The 23,345-nt window shown below is 40.2% G+C and overlaps 1 protein-coding gene across 4 annotated transcripts in view; it reads right to left on the bottom strand.

Annotated features, from left to right (window-relative positions):
- The window catches only part of agap3 (ArfGAP with GTPase domain, ankyrin repeat and PH domain 3), a 133,775-nt gene that overhangs the window by 45,757 nt on the left and 64,673 nt on the right, over positions 1 to 23,345 (bottom strand). For 3 of the 4 annotated variants that reach the window (XM_058069016.1, XM_058069017.1, XM_058069015.1), the window contains exons 2-9: positions 22,536 to 22,594; positions 19,395 to 19,482; positions 14,007 to 14,092; positions 11,504 to 11,645; positions 11,270 to 11,404; positions 10,057 to 10,184; positions 8,229 to 8,384; positions 3,094 to 3,177 (exon numbers count right to left, since the gene is read on the bottom strand). In XM_058069016.1, the coding sequence (XP_057924999.1) occupies positions 3,094 to 3,177; positions 8,229 to 8,384; positions 10,057 to 10,184; positions 11,270 to 11,404; positions 11,504 to 11,645; positions 14,007 to 14,092; positions 19,395 to 19,482; positions 22,536 to 22,594 (878 nt within the window). Of the gene's footprint in view, positions 1 to 3,093; positions 3,178 to 8,228; positions 8,385 to 10,056; positions 10,185 to 11,269; positions 11,405 to 11,503; positions 11,646 to 12,448; positions 12,927 to 14,006; positions 14,093 to 19,394; positions 19,483 to 22,535; positions 22,595 to 23,345 lie in introns of those variants that run through there. The other variant, XM_058069018.1, reaches the window with a different exon arrangement.

Raw genomic sequence — 23,345 nt, 5'->3', positions numbered from 1 at the left:
GAGGAGGAGCCCGCTTAATTAGGGGATTAAACCTGCGCTGTGTTTGTGCTTTTACAGCTATAGGGCCTCTGGGGGTGTGTGTGCGAGGGAGGGGGGTGTTTGCTTGACCAAACTTTAATCCCGATTAACACATCAGGAAGGGCTGACCCTCGGTGACCTGGGCACCAGGCTGTTTGCCGACAATCATCCTAATCCCAACCCTGACTTTATGGGAGTCCCAGCTACTGGAAGTCACAACTTTTAATTCAACTACTTCTTCATTGGCGTTTTACTCCAAAATGAAGCAATAAAGTTCTAATATGTCATTCATCAATATAATTTAATTTTGCCAACTGGTTTTACACAACTTGTATTATTTGTTGTTGGATACATTTATATTTATTTCAATTTTTATTCGTAATTTTTATGCATAAAGTAATCAAACATGCATTAATTTGTGGACAAAGTAACAAAATTAAATAGAGTGGTAGCAGTTGAGATAAAAACTATTAATAAATGTCAGCATTATTATTATACAACTGTTATATAGCATCTACTAGGGTTTGTGGGTGAAATGGTATATTTAATACCAAATAAATGAAAAGTGTATGAATTTTCCCTTAAATATAATAATTGTAATGACAAAGGAAGTCAAAAGTAGTTTAAATTTTACAATTTACAGTTAATTACTTTTTAGTATAAAAACATACACTCACCAATACGTTGCCTTGATTTTCATTTCATTTTTTAAACTTTTATTGTGTGTTCTTAAAACAAGCACGACAACGTCCTTCAGCTCATCTGCCAGCCGAGCAGCCCTGCCTTTTCTCATTGCAGTCAATAGAAGTAAATGTAAACAAGCTAATCATATAAAGCAAATGATGCTGCTGCCGCGACGGCCCCCCCGGCTCGTGTTTTACACTAAAAAAATGTCATGCTTTTACTGGGGCATGCACTAATCTATATATGCAATCAGAGCGCAGCTTCATAATATTCATCAGCGGCCGTGAAGAGGATCAATAAAGACACCGAGAATGATAATGCAAAAATCATTAGCTGAACGTGCAAAATCATTTTTCTTTTTGCTCTGTGATTGGTCATAAATTTAACGCTTTATATCAGGGGTGTCCACAATGTCCACAAGCTCACTTTTACCAGCTATTGGCATATTGTACAAATCAAATGAATTCATTATTAATGACACGTATCATTAGACATGCACTAGTTTGCCTGTCACTTGATGTTTTTGTTATGTTTCTTTAATATATGTCACTTTTTGGACACCCCTGCTTTACTGTAGACGTGTCATATGGACACGGAGGCGATAACATCATGTCTTTTGTAGGAACACCATGACACCCTGCTCATTGTTCCTCCCTGCCGACCCTTCATGTGTGTGTGTGTGTGTGTGTGTGTGTCTGTTGGTGCCTCTTCAGCAGTGAGTCCATTGTTATCCTCCCTAACTATTTTTATAGATGGGAGGGAGGAGGGAGCCGGCCTGTCGTGTGTAATTTGGCCCCCCAGATAGAAGGGGGGGGGGGGGTGGTAATTAAGCTCACATTGACACTTTGATCCCCCCCCCCCGACTGTCCATTTGACTGGCCTGCAGATCTGTTAGTCACACAACTTCCCCTCTCAAAAAACCTTTGTAGATAAAGAAATTAAGGAGGAGGGTTGTTAGGTAGGTGGTGGCGGTTTGGTGGTGGGGAGGGGCCTTATCTTGTCAAAAAGTTGCCATGATACTCACAGGGTAATTGGACTTTAAAAAGGTGGCGCCCCTATAATGTGTCGCTTAACAATGGCAGGGCTTTACAAGCAAGATAACCTGCTCATCTGGAATGTGCACACCGCTAGAGTGAAATGCATCCTGGTGCAAGCAAAACACTTTCAATCAGTGATTAAAGCACTGATGGTATTATCAAAAGGTGTGTCCAAAAGATTAGGGCCACACCAAAAAGGAAAAACAAAACAAAATGTAAGCTAGCCTTTTTAATAAAAGTAATTACTTAACTTGACCTACATTAAAGAGTAAACATTTCAGGTTATTCTGGTTTTCCAGGTGTCTCGAGAATCGATGGGCACTGTGACTAGCATTGCGTTTCTCCCAGGATCGTTCAAATATTTTGATTCCTGTTTTTTTTTTATGCCCGCTTCGCAGACCGGAAGAAATAGTCACAAAAACCAACGAAGGAGAAGCCAAGAAGTTTGGAAATGTTTTATGACTCTCTCTTTTAAAAGCACTGCAATGGAGTGCTGTGTGTGTAATATTCAATGTAGCCCTATAAGCAAGTGATCATTGGCTGAAAAATGTAACTAAAAAACATCTAAAGATCACATTGAAGTAAATTTTATATTTTTACATACTTCATCAAAAGATACTAAACGTTTCAGTAAAATCAATAAAAATAAATGACTTGTGTTTTAGAATTATTTGCTATCAACAGTTACAAACTAATAATTTGCTTTGTACTATATTAATTACATTCAATATGTTGAGTTTCTTCTTGCTCCTTTTTAGACATGTCCAATTGAGCAAGTGTAAACATTAGATTTACTTCAATGTAACTTTCTTACATATATTTGAAATAAAAAAAATACTAAAATTCTGCCTTACTACGTATGGTTTGTTTCAATTTATTAATTAGAAAATATAGACAACATCCTGACAGCTATTTCTAATTTGCAATGTTTGGTTCGCACACAAATAGCATACCCATAATGCGGCCCACAACTGCAAGATAGAACCACAGTAATAACAATATAATCAGAAGTATTACAATTTAAACTAGAACATATTTGCAAAAGCTTATAATGTGAACGTGTACATAAACATTTAGATATATATTTTTGTGAAATTTATATAAATGTCAGAGATACAGATAAACAAGGGCAAAATAATGTGTATTCCTGTATTACTTATAAACCTGTAGCATTTGAGCCCTTCATCCCTTGAAGATGAATAAGGTAGCCACCACACTATCCTGATAAGCTATACTCTGCTGCCATCTAGCGGGCAGATTAAAACCTGACTTGATGAAACAAGAAGGACAGGAAAAAGGGGCATTATACTTACCCATGTGCATTGTGGGAAAGTGAGTGTGTGTAAATGCTCACCTGTTTAATAGGAATGGCCCTTCCACTGCCTATGCTGTCTGTCTTACTCTCAACGCTCTTTGCTTGTTCGCTGGCTTTCCGCGACTGCAAGGGAGAACGAAAAACACAATCAGGCACCACGGGTCATGCTGATGTGGTTGTGCTGATGTCAGTGTATGTGCGTGTGTACATATGCTTGTTTGTGTGAGTGTATGTGCATGCGTGTGTGTGTGTGTGTCTGGAGTGGAGAGAGTCGCAACATAAAAGTAAATCAACAGAACGAAGAAGAAGCTGGAAATGAACAAGACAAAAAAGCAGACCAGCGTAACAAAGAGCAGTAACACCAACGTGCAGAAAAGGAGACCAAACCAAGACCACAAGAGACACATCTCAACACTGAGGACGACCACAGATTTGAGTCATGACTCAGCCCTGAAACCCCTTTTGGTGATCCTTTTTGCTTCTGTTTTGAGGTGCAGCTTGGGCCTGATAGTGGACCTGCTAAAGTGTAGGATGTTGCTTTTAACATAAGGCATACATGCACCAGGGCTTAGTAAATACATCAACATGTTAAAAGGAGAAAAAGGAACATGGTTGTTATTATTAGTTTTAGTGCATGTTAGCATCAGCAGCCTCCTTTGACCTGCAAGCACCTACAAAGAGACACATGTAATCACACATTTCCTGCAAAGGGGGGAGGAAAAAAAAGCATCAAATATTCATGAAATATTGGTTAAAGCTTCCCACCCCGACACAAATAAAAAGACGAGTAAGGACAGACATGTATGGTCTCACTCAGACAAATGTCCAGTCACCCATGAAGAAAGGGAGACTTCAAGTACTCTTTAAATCTTTTTTTTTCCAACATTTTATTAATATTTTTGTTTTGTTTTGTTTTTTACCATTAGGATGGACTTGTTTTAACTTCTATACAGACACCATACAAAGAAAGTCACAAATTTCACTTCAAAAGATTCAACAGATTGAGCTCAAACATTTGCAAGTTCCCACAAAGTATAGGATGGACAATAAAAGGCATTATTTGTCATATACTCTTGTTATATATGTTTGAGTAGCATTGTAAATAAAATACAATACAAGATATACAGCCAGTCTGTAGGTTTATGATAGAAAAGCCAAGAGTTCATAATCTTTGCAAACGAAAGGAAATGAAAAAGAATGGCTAAGAGAAGGAGAACAGCTGCTAAATCAATAATAATAAATAAAATGTCAAATAAATACATTCATACAGGTCGGTGCAACCTCCCTCTCGCCCCTGCTCACCTCTATGCTCTCATATTTAGTCTAGACTTTATGAAGGCCTTCATAAAAACCACCCAGAAAGCTGCGCTATAGTCTAACTCACAGACTTGCATTGAAAACGCTGTCAAAAAACAAAAAAGAAAGAAAGAAAGGAAAAAAGTAAGAAGAAGAAGAAGAACGTGGCACCTCGAGTCCTTGAGTCCTCGCTTATGGCAAAAAGGCAGTGTGATGTAAAAGAGGGACTTGTGATGTAAAAGAGGTGTGTCCTTTGGGAATGACAGTTCCAACTTGACTGTGCGGTGCGTGTTTTTCAAAATGGCGGGGGGGCGTTATGTGTATAGGGACATTTCCAGAAGAGTCCCTACAGTCTGTCTCTCCTCATATTGCAAGTTCTAACACATCACCGATGATCAAACAATCTCTTCGCTATTTTTTGTCATGCTCTTCTAATTGGGAAAGAGTTGGAAAGCCCTTTTAGTTGAAGAAAAGTTGAAAACAGAAGCACAAATCTGCAAATATCGGCAACAAACAACGTCTAATTGTGAAAGTGCCCCCGAGGCCGGGCAATACGGAAAATTTGGATTGAAAAATATGGGAATGGCAAAACACCAATAAGTGGATCGGATGAATACTGGACCGTTTGAACTCCGATAGATTCATGTGCTTTTCAACACGAAGGAAAAATCAACTAAAGAAAGCGAATGTATTAAAAGTTCTTGTTAATGGAAGCACTTGGAAGAAGAATGTGTGAACAGCTATGATCCATAATACTGGACGATGTTGTGAGGGCAGTGAGAAGACTCGTGAATAAAGACGGTGGTCGCGTTTTTCAACTTAGGTGCGTTCACACTCGTTATGTTTGGTTCTGTGAAAAGAAACTGGTACGTTTTTTTCTGCTAGTACAGTCCGTTTAAAAAAACAAGCGAACCGAGACCGTTTAAGAGATGGGTCTCCGTCCGCTTGCAAGTGAACTCTGGTGCAGTTCCGTTTATTTGAGCTCACATGTGAACGCTACACACACCAAAGTCAAGAACCAGTGTCAGCAGCAAAAAGCAAAGAAATGACAAATATGTAAAAGAAAAGGCTTTGGAATTATCGTCTCTCTGCTGTCGCCCTCTGTGTCTGTGAAACGGCGCGCTTTTATAGTATATTCTAGAAGCTTTTTGTAAAATCTGTGATAGTAAATATACCAGAATATAAAAATAAGCTATGTATTCAACCGGGTTTGGTTTGGAGTATTTGAGTTATATCACGTAGTATGTTCTTTAAAAGTATATTTTAGAGGCTTTTTGTGAACTCTAAGCTGATAAATACATCAGAATATAAAAATAACCAAGGTAACAGAGACGGCATTTTAGTTTGGAATAATTCGTAATGTGTGATGAAAGCTTCCCAAACAAGTCCTTAGTTTATACATATGTTCTTTACTGTGCAATCTTTGGTCCCATCACAAAAATACCAATGCAAAGCACGCATCAGGTATAGGTATATATATTACTTTACATTTCTGGTCTGGACCAGAGAACCAAACCACAAGTGTGAACGCAGCCTGAAAGCCACTCCCAACGCCAACGTAGTTCTAAAGCGTATTCGCATCCGTCCAATCTCTCCACCACAAAACAACATGGCTACTTACAAGAGGCTGGTGGTGATGGAACATTACATTTGGACAGTCCGGTTTTGTAAGTAAGCAAACGGTTATGATGTTACCGGGAATATTCCCTCCATGAAAGCTGTATGTGTCACCCTGTTAACTGTATACCACCCTCCTCCTCCTCCTCCTTTTCCTCCCATGCCCCCCATCGCTGCTCCTCAGAAGGTCATGAGCTGAAACTCCCGCTCGGCCTGCCACTCCGGCACCCACACCGGGTAGGTGGCGTGCTTCGGCATCTCCATGATGCGGACGGGGAGAGGCACATTTCTCTGGTGGACATGGTTAGTCACTACCTAGCAAGGGAGGGAGGTGGGACAGGGAGGGGAAGTCGGGATGGAGGGGGAAGACAACAAAAAAAAGGGAGCTATAGCACACAGCCTGGACTGCTTGGAGGCCGCCAGGCTCCCACAGCAGCCTTTGGGTCACATGGTGAAGGCAGTAAAGAGGATAAAGACAAGGTAGAGGACAGGACAGCAGTTGGGGGACAGGTTGAAGAAGAGACAGGAAGCAGGAAAAGAAGCCGTCTCACCTTGTCTACACTGTCATAAATAAGGAGTACTTAGCCATTTTTGGACACATTTCTATTCCATCTATTTAATTGATACGGACTGTCCTTCTTTATAACTATAGTCTTTGTGGCGCTTCTACAACTATACATTATCTCGCAGTTGAGCTAATAATCCTACCCAGGATGGGTATCTTTTAGCTGGAAATGAAATTGAAATTGAACCTGAGCTTGCGATCGCAATGATTCAAGTCTACATATTAATTTGATTTCAAATATATAACAACCATGGTAATGCAGTATCCAAAGTACAAAAATACACACAACCAACAATAAAGCCTAATTTTCAGGGGAATCCACACACTCTCATCCTGACATGCACATACACTGGCAGGTTTTCACAATGTGGGGATTGGAACACCAATATAAAATCACTCCTAATAAACAATGTAATCCTCCAACTTACTTTGTCATGTCACTCATACAGAGCAATGAATAACTATATGCCGTGTCTCCAAATGCCGTTGTCAACCGAGCTCATCATAAGACTATTTATATGATACGTTGACATGGAATTGTTTTTACTCACTTTTACATGACTGAACATTAATTTGCTGGTGGGAATAATCATGGGACTATAACTTTTTGTTCATTTTTTAGGCACAAACAGGTAGAAAAAGGTATGTTTCTCTGCCAATGCCAAAACTTTATACCCCTACAAGTGCAATTTTTGAAAACTTTTTTTTTGTCCTGACAGTGTGAGCTCTGCCTCATGAAGCTCAGAAGAATTATACATGAAATTCAATATTGACTGAATTTCAATTTCAATGTCATTTAAGAAAATGGTAACCTAAAACAAGTTAAACACAGGAAGAACAAACTATCAATAATTGCTGCCACATGGAGAAGTGGTAGGATTAAATAATATCTGCTTCATCCTAATCATTTTCACATATGTCGAATTGTGCAAATGTGCTTCAATATAACTGCATGTTAAGGATAAAGCATCCCTTTTACCATATAAGGCACATTTTTCAGCTTAAAGAGGCAGATTTAAGACAAGGTGAGACAACGAGGAGAAGAAGGGCGCAGGAGGGAGAAAGAGGAGGAAGGAGTGCAGCCAGAAGGCGATGACAATTAAAAAAGACAAGTTAAGGAATTGTAGAGCAGTTAGTGCACGCCACAGGTTGCCAGTTAAAGCAAAGGGCAACATGACACGGACGGGAGGGGGTGGGGGTCGGGGAGTGCAAGAGTGGGCAGACGGTGCCGAGGATGGAGGTAAGGGGCGGGGGTTATTCTAATCAGAGCGTATGTTGATGCTCTGGCTTATTTATCTGTACGTGATACAGTACAGGGGGGGGTCCAGTTGAAACAAGAGGGGGAGTGGAGGTGAAAGAATTGGACAGCGCAGGGGGGGCCTTCGTCGTCAGGGGTTCCGTGAGAAACCTCATCCACTCACTACATCCAATTAGAGAAAAAAAAAAGGACAAGAAAAATTTCCACAGTGTTAATCTTCGTTATTTGCTTTCTTAAGGGATCTAAAATAATGATTTCTCCGTTGCCCATTGTGCTGTGCGAGCCTGCCTATAGGAAACAGGAAAGGTGGCTAGGGTGCATTTTTTCATCAATTTCCCCAGCTCCCTCTCTTTGTCTCCCTCCGGTGGACAAAAGTGTGCCAAGCCCTCCTCAGTAGTGCGAGTGGGTGTTGCTTTGCATCAGCTGTCGCATACTTACTGTGAAAATGTTGGAGCGGCGCTTGGACTGCTTTCGAATGGGCGTGGGTGTGTTGGAGGCAGCGATGGTCTCGATGCGCATCTCCCGCTGGCTTATGCTGGGGGTGGACGGGACGGAGGAGGAGTAGTCGCTGAATGCGCACCCACCGTTGGCCGCCTTATGGAGGAAGGAGAGGGGGAGGAGAAAGATGATGATGAGGAGGAGGAGGTGGGAGGTAAAAAGGGCATCATCAGATGAAAAAGGAGAAGAGGATGTGAGGAAGACAGTAGGTCAATTTAAGTACAATTTTAGCTGTGATTATGCAACAACACCATGGATCTCTTCAGATCCAGTCCCAATTTGTTTGGATTTGGAAAAGAACATTCCCAAAAGTAGCAATGGAAATGGAACTAATCAGTTCCAGTGTCAAACTGTGACCACCCTAAGCATAATTTTAATGTACTGGCGATGTTTTAAGTAAAATTCTTAATTTTCATACAAGTGTAAAAATAAGTTAACCACTGTTAACTGTAAAATGTTACAAAAGCAAAATGGCTGCATCAGTAATTCGGCATTCATTGACCTTATCCTTTCAAGGGGCTCTATTATAGCAACTACACATAACTCGCACAGTAACCTTTCTAGATCTTAAAAAATCTGCACCTAATCCAGCTGTATTTCCTTGGATTTCCAAAATGGTCTGTTATTCCACCCACGGCCTGTCTCCAGGCATGCCCACTCTGCTGTGATTGGTCACACTCAGCTTGTACAGCTACCAGCTTCTACACATATAAGGAAGTGTTGGACAAAGCTATCTGAAACCTAGCATTAACAGCCATCCCAAACTTCTTTCAGAGTTCACTTCATAATGAGCAAACCTCATTATCTGAATTTCAAACATTTTTGTTGTTGTTTATGTTGTGGCATAGTTGTTTATATAGCGTGGCTAAATATATATGGCTAAATTTGTGTCAAAGTGAAAGTTATGCTTGAAATGCATCTTTTCCCAAAAAGCTGTTTTTCCTCGCTTTTTCTGTTGAGAACTTATATTTTGCTGAAACTTCCCTATGTTCTATTGCTGATTACTAAAGAAGGGAAAAAGTATAAACTTTTTTTTTCTAATGAAAGATGAGAGTCTAACCTTTCTTTTGGTATATACCATGTCTCTATAGCCCTAGGACACAATATTTTGTGTGAGTCAAAAAAATGAGTCAAAATCATCAAAAATGTCTGGGATTGAATGAGTTATTATTCAGTTTATATGCATATGAGATGGAGACTTTAAGTTAATTTGAAGTAATGCACCGTGAGTAGACTTCAAAATTCACAATTAAAGTTGATGAGTCCATCTGATAGTGTTGTGTTCTCTGACCGGAACCCCAAAGTAGCCAATAATTCCATACACACACCCCTAATTCAGTGTTGGCTGCATTTATGCAGAACAGTGATGTGGCAGAAATGCAGGAAAAATGCAGGCTTTAACAGGAAGTGTTGTGGTTTTTAAAAAATAAACTAACGATTAAATCATTACAAAGTCTCTCGTAAGGGTGACTTATATTGCAGATGAGCTTCACATACATACATACATACATAACATAAGTGTAAAAAGAATATTTAAAAAAACACTTTCTCCAATTTCGACCTCAACACCAAAATGGTGATATTTTACTGCTTTGAATGTGAGCCCTTCTTCCCGTGGGCCAATAAAAAACAAGCAAGTGCCACAAAGTGGCAAAGTGGACACCCACTGATATTGTATTCCTATATTCCCATAACACTTCCGTCAAAATCCAAACTGTCCTACATTAGATGACACGCATGTTGTGATAGAAGGATTCTGTGGTCCTACCTGGTTGATGTGAACAGAAGGGATGGATGCAGCCGGAACGGACGAGTGGCTGGGCGAGTTAGGCAGAGATTTGCACGGGCCGATGGAGAGCTGCTGCTTTTTCCTCATGGCCACGACCTTCTGGGCCACTGGAGGACAAGAAGAGAATATTTTCATTATTATTACATGGTGAGCACCCAAGACACTTGAATACCTGGACACACTACACCAACAGGAAGTGGAAATAGAAGCAAATATTGCCTTTGGAGCTAAACCAGCTTCCATGTGTCTAGGTAGGATAGTGTGTCTGTCAGAATTTTTGTCCATTTGTGACAGCAATGTCACAAATTAACTTTGCCACGATCCACAATCAAATAAAATCAGTTACGCAATGCGTGACAATTAAATTAGCACATTTTTTTCCACGCTAGTGACTATTTATAATGGCTTGGTTTGATTACTTTTCTGACGTTTATCTTATTACTTTATCTGCGTACACCATCTTGGGAGTGTTTAAATATTATATGGCAATATAGCGCCATCTGAATCTCATCTAAAACGCTTATATAAGAGTTGAAATTGCTCAATGAATTAACTTCATTCACTGCAAGGTGGCCTTCACATCACCAGAAGAAGAAAAAGAAACACAACAAATTTTCGTTCACTGCCATGTTAAAAATGCGACAGCTCCTTATTTAATCAAGGGAGCGGCGGACGCCTCTATTAGCTCCGGGGAGATCCAAAGTGGTGCCGACAGGCAGGACCAGTATGCCGGGGTCGGAGTGACTTCAGCTCCTTTAATCAGCTCCGACTGGGCTTCGGGAAGCAATTAAACGCAAGTAAGAAAAAGACAAGGAGCCTGTCGACCACATGAAAAGCCAAGGGTGTGTTTGATATTGTGAGGAGCTTTCAATAAATGATGACTTCATTATGGATTCAGGGCAGAAGCTGCTGACATTTGATGTTTTTTTATAAGATATTTTGCAGTGTGGTGTAGAACTTGATGTGCATTACCAAAACAACTATCAATATTGTTTCAAAAACTTCAACCTCAAAAGCTACTGGGGGCTTTCACCTTATAGAAGGTGAGAGTTTTAGAACGCCACAGCCAGAACCCAGACTGAAATCCAAATCAACATTTGTGGGGATGACGACAACACACACGCCATACGCTAACCATTATGGTTATCATGGTTATCATGGTCACCATGTACAACAATGGCATTCCTCTTACCGTCCTGAAAGACTCTTTCCACGTTGAGACCGTAGGTGGAGCAGGTCTCATAGTACGTGCTGCGTTTTAGGTCATTGGACAACTTTCTGGCCCGCGAGTCATCGATCACTCTGGGGTTGGCGGCGCTGATTGCATCTAGGAGAAAACAAAAGAAAGAAAAACAGTAAGGACAAATGAGTGCATTGTTAATATTTCTTTGAGTGGAGCATGTTTTAGTGCCTACACACAACACACCTTGTGTCCCGACAAGGACCATGGGCACCTCGGCTGTGTTTCTGTAGCTGGACAGACGCAGGAAGTAGTTGTAGACTGTCTGGAAGCTGATTTCGTCCTCCAGGCTGAATACGAAGACCACCGCATCCACCCAGGCTGCAAACTGAGGGTAGAGATGCCAATGATGAACACTGAAGCAACATTTGCTTTTTTTTTTGTTTGTGATTGTGTAATGTTCCTAATATTGTGGCAATATTGTGCAACAGACAGCATGACATCTTTGGGCTGCATGCTTCAGTTATAACCACAAGAGGGCAGTGTGGCACCATTTGTGAAACAGGAAGCAAGTCAGCAGTCAGCAGAACGTTTTATATACATGTGTGAATATATATATATATATATATATATATATAAATAGAGAGAGAGAGAGAGAGAGAGAGAGAGAGAGAGTTAGCCTGTGAATATTGTCATTCATACAGCTGATAGTTTATTGTCATTTGCTTAATTGGCCGTGACGCATGCGCATTCGGCATTCGGTATGCTTATGAGGAGGACTAACAGTTACACTTCCAAGTAAAAGGTTACAAAATAAAACATTCCACATAAACAGATCATTTTAACGGGTAGCACGGAGTCGATTTGTGTCGGTCAAAACTAATTATGGGCGGGCAGCCACAAATAAATGTATGAGAAACACTGAATCGTGAGCATGAACTGATGAAGCCGGCTTGAATGAGAGGCGAAACATCTTCTGAGACACCATCAACAGTTCAGTTGCAATCAACTCAATACTCAATACCGCTATTAGCAACATCCAACGTCCTTTTTTGATGGACCATAGCTAAATGAAAACAGCCCCATCGCCATCAAGTATTGCGAGGTGATCTGAACTGTATCAAAAGGTACTAACTATTTTGAAGGGGCACAATTTTGAAACACAAATGAGCAAGTCAAAATGATTATCACCTTGTCGAATAGAATACATCATGCAAGGAGAGATCCGTTCTGTGCGTGCGCGAGACGTACCTCACGTCCGCCTCTTGCTAATTTTTACGAGAGCGCTTTTGAGACGTCACATGCTGTGGTGGTAGTTAAAATGTATGAACATAAATGTCAATAACTATATTTCATATATGTAATATATCGGGGTGTTAATTTATTACTGACTCTTGTTAAAAGACTTGGTTAGCATGTTTCTATCGTCGTTATTCACCAAGACTGAGTTACGTGTAAAAACAAAAAAAAACCGTAGCGCATGCGCATATGCGCTTCCTGCAGACGTAGACGTCACATCCGGTTGCGCACAACATACACAAATAAATACAAGACGACAACACATCAAATGCAGTGATAGCTGAGTGTATACAACCGTAAACAGAGTGCAATGATGGATTAATCTAGAGGATTTTTTTTTCTAAACAGAGAAATACCATCCATCCAAACATATTTGCAACATGGATATAAGAAAAAACTAAGAAAAAGATTGTTGTCATTTCCCAAATCGTAATGTATTTTGGGAGTTGAGGGTAAGTGGGTTGGGGCATATTGGAGCATATATAACGGCTAAAATAGATGAAGTAGATTTCACATGATTTGGCAGCGAGATCAACACGGACACCACCTATGTGTTTTGTCATGAGTTATTTCTCTATCCAATAGTGTATCTCACCTTCTTTATCAAATTATGCCACTTGTAACCTCATTTGGCTCCATTTGTTGTTCTTTTACAGCCGTGAGTGTTTCAAGCAGAGATGTGAAACGCTATTGAAGTCAAGAAATAACTCTTGGCAAAACAGGAAGGTGATGTTCATGTTGATTTCGCCTTTGGCAACAATAGTGGCTAATGTTAATGTATGTTTCATCATTTACATATGTATATATTTACATCCATTTCTCTGATACAGTTGTAGTCAAAAATGAAAGTACAATGCCAGTTTTTCAACCAACTCACAACACATATATTTTTGCTGCATTCTTCCTGTTGCTGTTATCACCTGGGCAGATTCAATATATCATGCACGAAATGAAATGTGCCGCATTTGCGTATATATTTACCACCCACCGGTATAATAAAGTAGGTCGCTGCACATTAGCGTGTGTGTGCAACATTGCAAAAAGGCTGCAGAAATGCAAATGCATCAATAAATATGAAATATCAAATGGAAAATGCTTTGGTGCATCTTAACAGATTAAAAATAGATCATTTCGGATTAAAAGAGGTTGAGAGTTTCTTTGTCTCAACATGAAGTGGAATTACAGAGAAGACCTTCCTTAATTAGATCTTTCTGCGGGAAAATATGAATATCAATGTTTGTGATCGAACCTGTGTCTCCATTATTTGCTATTTCTCACACTAATAAAGAAAAACAGCTGCCATCTTGTGTTTGGCTGTAAATATGTCTTAAATAGGTCTGTTCACTGAGCCGACCTGACCTTTCATTGCACATGGGAGTGAAAAAGAACAAAAAGGAACAGCAAGGGGTAATGGTGTGTATCTTACTACATTCTGTAGGCATCAACTCACCTGTAACTCTGGAGGCCCTCCTTCATCTCTGATTAGCAGAAGGTAGCTTTGTCCGTCCACCACAATTTCTTTCTTGAAGCGCCCACCTGAGGAGAAGACACTTTTATTCAGCATGTATTACTCTAAAAAGGCTTAATCACTCAACTACGACACAACCACAATGTTTCTATATTGTATGCTACAGTAGCATGAAAAACAATTAATATCCAACTCATATTAAATCTATTGAAGTGTTAATGTTTGGTAAGTATTCAAAATTAAAGGCAGCACAAAATAAATGTGTTTTTTCTAGCATATAAACAAATTTTGTTTTAAGAAAATGAAAGATTCTTAAGCAAGAAATGAAATCCCATGGTACTGATTAACCTAATAAATATCATTATAAGTTAACCATTGATTTCAGAGTACATACAATACAGAGGTTTTGTAATTGTTTCATTTTGTATTGTAGTTTATGTTATTCAAAGTTAACCTTCAACTTGAGTCAATAAAGTCAAATTAAATGAAAAAATACAGTAAAATAACACGAAATTGCACAGGTTGACTTGAAAAATATGACTTATGACACAAACTGTTTTATATTTTATAGTGTATACAGGAAGTTGCTCACAGACAGACAGCCCCTGGAGATGAAAACATTATCGCCTTAGCGGAGGCAAAGATCATTAAAGTGAGCCTCCACACTTCATTTCAGAAAACCTGCTTGGAGTAACATTTTCTAGACACTAGTGGGGGTGCAGCAAGGTAGCAAAATGGCAACACATCTCCTTCCCTGAGTCCTTAAAAATTAAAGTGTGTGTGTGTGTGCATGTGTGTGCGAGAGAGATACAGTAACTCAATATCGCAACGCAGCATGACCTCATAAAAAAGTTTGGGGCTACAAGTTGAAGTGAAGCTCCTCCCAAGTGCCGTCACAACAGAAAGCCGGGTCTCTCTGGAGCCAATTACGTGGGCAAGGAATTGCAATTTAGCGTGTCTAATGCACAGCTGCTGTGAGAGGCGCTGAAGCGACAAAGTCACCGCAATGGCACACAAGTTCCCTGACATCCACGCTCATCAGCCCGTGACGCTTCAGCACCTGAGCTACACTCTGCTCATCGAGACAGCGAGACATTGACGCACTGCAACAACCTAATATCCCAAATTCTGCCAGCGGTTCCACTCTGGTCCTGCAGGTGGCAGTAATGTCCTTTTTAAACTGCTACATACAGTAAGCTTTGTAGCTGCATTGTAGTATTGGAGTAGTACTTTTCCAAGAAACTATCCATCCATCATTTTCTATGCCCTCTATCCTCACTAGGATCGCCGGTATGCTGGAGCCTATCCCAGCTGTTTTCGGGCGAGAGGCGGGGTACACCCTGGACTGGTCGCCAGCCAATCACAGGGCACATATAGACAAACAACCATTCACACTCACATTCATACCTATGGACAATTTGAAGTCGCCAATTAACCTAGCATGTTTTTGGAATGTGGAAGGAAACCGGAATACCCGGAGAAAACACACACATGCACGGGGAGAACATGCAAACTCCACACGCGGAGATCCGAACCCAGGTCTGCCCGATATCCTGACTGTGTGGCCAAAGTGCTAAGCACTGGTCCACCGTCCCAAAAAAAACAACTTATTTTACAAGTTATTCAACAGCTTACATCTTAGGGGTTATAATGCCCCCTTTGGGTATGGAATTGGAATACACTTGACAGGCAGTCAATGCTTTTTTAGGTAATATTGTATTGTATATCTCGAGTCATTCACAATATGACTACAAGCACAAATAAACATATGGTTAGGCACTGTCTTTAGTTTCCAACATGCAGAATTCTCTCATATTGGATCTCATTAGATTGTGCAGAAGTGGACGCCTGCGGTCAGCGTCTCCACTTCCTTCATTTCACGTCTCATGAAATATAAAATGCATATTATTATTCCTGGCTGCAAGCTAAGCCAGGCTGGCTGCAGATAAAGACGGCACCCATGGGAGAGAACACACAAAGTCGAGCCGATCTCACATGTCATTGGAGTGGATTGCCATCCTGTGGAGATTAAAAAAGAGAATAACTAAACCAGAGCACTGCGAGGAGGCTGACGTGCCTAAGAAGAAGGAAATGCTTGCCTTATATGAGAGCAGTTTCGCAAAATTGAATGAAGTAGTCGATTAAAAAAAAAAAAGGGACTCGATTAGGATATGAATCAAAAAAAGGGAGCGAGTGTATGTCGGGGTGCAGGGAAATGGGGATATTTCATAAGACGACATTACGAGACGTCTTGGTCGTAATAAAGATGATAGATGATACAACTCTGGTACAAGGAAGGGAATACTCTTTTAAGTCTTATCCTTTCCCAGTTTAAACCATCACCATGTATGCATCATTATTATCAAAGAAACAGCTTCAACAAGAGTCCAGCACTGTTGTAAGACAAAACCTATTACTTTCTTTTACTTTAATTTATCTGTAATATTCATTGTTAAATGGTAAATGTATTTTTTAAATTGTATAACAGTTTACAATGTCGATGGTGGCAACAGTTTAACCACCATTATATCTCATTTCATTATTTCCTTTGGGAAGAAATAGTTTCAAACCTAGTTGATTGCATAATCAAGCATCTAGCGTAAACGCCTCCATTCTTTCAAAAAGGTGGACACAGTTCACCATCTTAGAAAATAAAACGTGTCCACTTGAGCCACACTCCCACCCTGATAAGTCCACTCCAGCACTGCTTAGCAAGCGTGAGATTCTCTCAGCCTGAGTGATGGTTGTGTAACAGCCACAGATCCACGCACCCAAGCAGTCGACGCCTCTTTCATAGAGCTTTTGACAAGTCTGACAAATGGACTGCGATAGAGAGTGTCTGTTGGATCTAATAGAGAATGAAAGATGGAGGATGGCATGGGAGGAATTCAATAGAAGCCAACACTGAGACTATATGGATTCATGGGTTGCATAATCACCCAGGGACGCTGTTGTCTTACAGGTTCTGTTGCGTTACAATGGAGCTCAAATTAAAAAAAAAAAAAAAGAGGTGGTCACCTCACGGCCAACTGAGGTTGGATGTGCTCACACGGATGCTCAGACCTTGACACAGACTCTTAATCTGACCGAGCTCAGTCTGTGCACTGTTGCCGTGGCAACACCCCCCGGTGCAATGTTTTGTTTCTTTGCTTTTCCCATGCACTGTATATATTAGCATTTTTTTTAATCTCGAGAATAAAGCCAGTGCAGTGGAATATGCTTCCTAATGGGAAATGTATTGTTGATAGAGGAAAGTGAGGTCGCATTTCGGGCACCAATAATGACAAATCACATCAGGATGTCTTTCTTGGTGCAGGAAAAAAGCTAAGCTCAATTTAAGTGTAACAATTTGAAGTGATTAATTCTAGAATCTGCTGCATCTTTGAGGATGTTGAAGAGGGGCCATAGGGCGCCATTCTCATTATGATCTCACTGATATGCTTCAACTGTCAAGCAAACGTGGTCTTATTCAGCATCAGAGGAGCTACTATAACATTGGCAACAGTCTTTGGGAATTTATTGTAAGCATGAGTTAGAGTAGTAATGATCAGACATACAAAATTAACTTTAGCAAGCTCATTAGTGTTTAGCAGAAGCCTGAGAGCATTAATAATGCTAAACAAAATGTCTGACACGACCAAAAAAAACATGTAAACACACGGCAGGAAATCTTGGATAATACGACACAAAATGCGGCACAACTTCGACGTGAGGGAGACACCTGAGGGAGATAATACGGCTGCTCTTAAAGAACATAATGAAGCAAAAGACAAAATCATTGAGCAAATGAAGAACACAATTGATGAAATGGATCAGAATGCTCGAATGAACGATGCGATCTAGATGGGGCTCCAAATTAAATCCAGGTCGTATGCAATGGCAGTCAGGAACAAAGAAGAACCACACGAAATGGATGCCGCTTCAACGGAGCAACAAATTGCCAACATTGTACATTCAAAAGATGTGGATGTCGAAAAACAACACCACACCCAACATGATCGTTAAGTTCACCAACATGCTGACATTGCCAAGAAGGCACAACACTTGAAGAAGCAGGGAAAGATCCAAGGCACTTGGAGTGCTAACTGACATGAATTGACATCAAGTTAAATGGAGGACCTTTTAGTTCTTCGTTTTTATTGTAATTGATTCTATTTTTTATACTTTTATTGCTTTGTTTCTTGTTTTTAATATTTTAATATCTATTTTATTATTTTATTTCTTAAATGCTCTTTTAGTTTTGGATTATTACTTTTTATTTTTACTCGTCTGTGCAGCACTTTGGAAACTCTGTTTATAAAATGTGCTATATAAATAAAGTGGATTGGATTGGATTGGATTGGCGAATATATCATAGAACCAAGACAATAAGGAAAAGGGACACACTTCTCAAACACAAAAGATGACGAAAGGATTAGATTCATCATCAGCTCTGGATTTAGGAATCCATATATTTGCATTTAATTTGCAGGAAAAGAAGACCTGCAATTGGAAATATTTTGCTTTCCATTCAGAAGATGCGTTCAAGACACTCTACACTCATCACTAGATGTCAGTAATGCTACTTCAATGTTCAATCAGACACAGAAGGACCGGACTTGATCGCTGGTACAACAAACATTTATTTAAATTATCGGCTGTAACCCACACCTAGCTAAAACTCAACCCTAACACCACTTCCTGTCTGCCCGCCACTCCGCTCCCCTAGGGAACATATTTATAGCAACATACACTAACACAAGTTTTATTTATGTCTTAAATGGCTTATGTTTTTTTTATATTGGGTAATGTGTGTAAATGTGACTATAGGGGTGTTATTTAATATATATACAGCTCTAATAATCTTTAAAATCCTATTTAGACGGTAAGATTATCATTAATATATATTTTTTCTGAGGGCCGTAATGTGACCTAGTGGTTAGAATGTTGACCTGTGTTTGAATCTTGCTTTGTGGAGTCTGCATGGAGTCCCCACGCGTGGGTTTTATCCGGGTAATCTTCTCACATTCCAAAAATATGAATGTTAATTGTGTTATGTTAATTGGAGACTCTAAATTGCCCATAGGTATGAATGTGAGTGAATGGTTATCAATATGCACCCTGCGATTGGCTGTCGACCAGTCCAGGGTGTACCCTGTCTCTTGCCCAAAGTGACGGCTTCAAACTACAAATGGCCCCTCAGCCGCACTTTGGACACCACTGTTTAAAAAGATGATGAATGCTTAGTTTTGATTGACACTGCAATTGGTTAAGTTCATCAAAGCATACTTCACATTACAGCTCCTATTCAGGTGGACCCAATGAAGTATGCAGGGAATGTAAATTACACCTAAAACTGCTTGTTGCACGTTCTCTATGTGATTGTCTTACCTTCTGGAGACTCCTCCTGCACATAGGTGCCGGTCAAGTAGCGGTGGACTAAGGCAGACTTGCCACTGGACAGATTTCCCACGATACCCTGTAAGGCCAAAAACAAACAAGTATGATGTTCCAGTGTGTAAACAAGTGATGTCATCTGTCATCACATACTCATGTCATGTCCTGTGTTTCAAATTGTTTACAATATCATCGATCATTAAAGGTGTTGCATGTGAATATTTATATCCTTTCAGTGCAAAAAACCCATAAGTAATGACAATGAATTAGTCACTAAATACAACCAATAATGTACACCATACATTATGTTTATGGTAAGCCTCTATTAGATTATTAGTGTATTTTCCACCAGTGTCATGTTTGTTTTGTAATTTCTTCACAGCAGGGGGAGCTACAGAGTTGGCAAACAACTCAAAGACCTAATCATTACTGTACATGTTTAGGTGATGCACAGTACACAAATATACATACGACATCTCGTTATGTTTTGTACTTATGCTAGTTTGCGTGTAGTCATTCCCATTTTAATCACCGGCAAAGCCCGATAAACTTTTTGTAGTTGCAATTAATGGCATATCTCACTAAATGCAAGCCCACAATTTTTTTTTATTGCTGTAAAATGAAAGGCAGCTGCAGCCTCCAGGGAAGGAGCATCAAACTCAACAATCTTCAGCTCAGCTTGGCGCACAGTGGGATATAAAGGAAAGTACACGTGTTTGTTTAAGGCTTTCTTTGCAGGCTGGCTGAGGTTGAAACACTACCAGGAAAGTCACTTTGCATACATTTGATTGGTTGCAGGCTTTGCAGCAGTTTCCTTTTGCTAGTGTGAGACCAGAAAGCCTTTGGTGGGTGGGGGTGGTCCTTGTGAAGCCAGCAAGTCTAGTAAGAAGAAAGGTGGGGGGGGTCTACGACATACCTTCCTCCTCCTCTTGCTCTTCAGTTAATTAGTGTGCTAAAGTCAGGTATGGTTCCAATTAGATGGAGGTTTGGGGCGGTGCAAGACGACACGATCACTATATGGATGCGAATAAGTTCAAAGCAAAAAATGTAGGCTGTGTGCTGTGAAAACAATGAGTCAACGCAGAATAATGACCACCGTGCCGCCTGCACGCTGGTGGTATGCCTTCACGGAAAACCAAAACGCTGCCTCAGCACGATTTCTCCCCTTTTCTAGATGTTCAAACTGTTACTGGAATACTGTGGAACCACTAAAGTTGAGCAGCATTTCTTCTGGGACACTTGGGAAGATAAATAAATCGGTTCCAGGATGAAACTGTTTCCATCATAAAATCTTTAGTAACCGCAGAAATCGTTGTAAAGTGGATCTATTATGCTTTTTCCATTTTTCTGACCTATGAATGTTGATAGAATGTTGTATTCTCGTGTTAAATGATGCCAAAGTTTCAGATAATGAGGTTTGCGCATTTGGAAGTGAGGCCTAAAAGACGTTTGGGGTGGCTGAAAATGCTCGATTTGAAAAGGGGTGGTAAAAATGCCCTCTGTGACATCACAGAGGGGCACACTTCCTTATATTATATATATTTTTTTAAATCTGTCAACATCATTTCACACTAGATGTTTTGTGAACATGGGCCACTATGAATGGACTAGCTGACAAACTTGCTGAAGCCCTAGGCCTTATAATACCGATGCTGTAGGAAACCTAACACTACAATGCTAAAGCTACTTACCATTGAGAGACGTCTTGCAACCTGACCGTCCAGTCTGTACTTCCGGATCGGATTTGGGATTCATCACAGTATGTATGTATCTTAAAAGCCGACATTTTAAAAACACAAATCACCGTTATCAACTATAAAGTTGATAACAGCACAAACCGGAAGTGTTTCTATACACTCATAGTAGGCATGCCTGGAGGCGGGCCGTGGGTGGAATATATTAAAATAGACCATTTCTGTGCGGGTTATCTTGTGTAGCTGCTCTATAAGAGTCTACAACTCAATACAAAGGGATGAAAATTTGCACAATAGGTCCCCTTAAAATAATATTCAAACATTTTAAACTGGTATGCAAGTGTAAAAAGAAGCTAATCATTGTATCCACATTTTAAAAGTTAAGTTGAAGTATGAATGACAAATTAGTATAATGAAGTTGTGTTGCAGAAGCGCCTCATGCATGCTGATTTCTTTTGACAAGTCAGAAGTGTCGGGAAAAAAAGCATTATTTCTTTGTTGTTTGCTGAAATGTTCAGAAGTGATGTTGCAGGATTTGATGAGGTCACAAATTCCATAGTGCAACTTAAGAGGCAGATTTTTCCAGAACATGTTGGTAGCGTGACAGGTTTTCATTATTAATTTGTTCTAAAAGGTTCAAAATCCAATTCATCTATACCAGGCACCCAAGAATATGAACAAAAAATACATTTTATAGGCTGTGTTTTTTTTTCTTTTTTTCGCAGAACGATACCGAATGGGGCAAATTGACTGCAATATTCTACAAAACCGAAACAGTGTACATAAACCAAGGCCCATTTTTCCCCTTTATTTATCAGTAAAGCACTACAATGACTGTGTTTTTGTTCCATTCAAAACCAACAAACTGATTTGTCGCTTGTTTAAAAAGAAACCGAGACCCTTTTTTGGAAAGTTTTGCAAGAAATTATTGCTTTTCTTAATTGTTTCTCCTTCTTGTCAGAGGTTTAATTCTGCCTTTGCAGCTTCATTTAACAAACCCCCACGTGGATGCAGCCAATTAGCACCACTGGAACACGGAGGAAACAGACGCATGAAAGCGTTTGAAGTCAGAAGAGTACACTGATCTGTGACACTCTCTTAAAATCTTTTTTCAGTTCATGTTTTTTCTCTTTGTAAAAGAATGGAAGAGGAGCGTGCTGTTAGGACAGGTTGAGGGCCTCCAACGGCATGAGCTAGCTAGCTAGCTAGCTATGGGAAGAGTGGCGAGTAGCATAACACCCAGGAGGACATGCCACTCAATGCACCACAACTGTCACTCATCTCGCATCACCATGGCAACACATTTCATGGACACAAACTCAACGAAAAACAGTTGAACATGAACGCAGTATGTAATGCCTAGAACATCCCAACCCCCAACAGGAAGTGTAAAACTCAAAGTGAGATGGGGAAAGGGGGAGAGGGTCTGAGGGGGACTCACCACTTTCAGCTCTGGCACAGACCGGCTCAACGTCCATTCTTGGCTGTTGACAAAAGAATCTGAAAGGAGAAAAAAAAGAAGGGGGTCAAGATGATACCCGACATTTTATGATGCCCAAATACAAATAGAGTAGAACACATTTACTGCATTTACTTAAAGGAAACAAATTATCTGAGAGGGGCGGCACGGCGGTCGAGTGGTTAGCGCGCAGACCTCACAGCTAGGAGACCAGGGTTCAGGGTTCCCACGGAGTCTTTCACTCAAAAACATTTCACATTGTCAACTGGATTTTTTCTTCTTCTTTATGGTTTCTCAAAAATATATTAATTAATAACTCATACCTATTATTAGTTTAAGAAATCTATATAAGAAAATGTTAGGGCTGCACAGTGGTCTAGTGGTTAGCACGCAGACCTCACAGCTAGGAGACCAGGGTTCAATTCCACCCTCTGCCATCTCTGTGTGGAGTTTGCATGTTCTCCCCGTGCATGCGTGGGTTTTCTCCGGGTACTCCGGTTTCCTCCCACATTCCAAAAACATGCTAGGTTAATTGGCCACTCCAAATTGTCCATAGGTATGAATGTGAGTGTGAATGGTTGTTTGTCTATATGTGCCCTGTGATTGGCTGGCGACCAGTCTCGCCTGAAGACAGCTGGGATTGGCTCCAGCACCTCCCGCGACCCTTGTGAGGAAAAGCGGTAGAAAATGAATGAATGAATTATCCGAGAGGAGACTGCGAGCAAAGCAACAGGATGACAACAATGGTTACTACATTACAACATATCATAGCAACCCCTTAATACTGTATAA

This window comes from Doryrhamphus excisus, chromosome 3 (assembly GCF_030265055.1).
Source record: "Doryrhamphus excisus isolate RoL2022-K1 chromosome 3, RoL_Dexc_1.0, whole genome shotgun sequence".
Taxonomy (NCBI): Eukaryota; Metazoa; Chordata; class Actinopteri; order Syngnathiformes; family Syngnathidae; genus Doryrhamphus; species Doryrhamphus excisus.
This window is presented reverse-complemented; position numbering and strand designations above follow the sequence as displayed.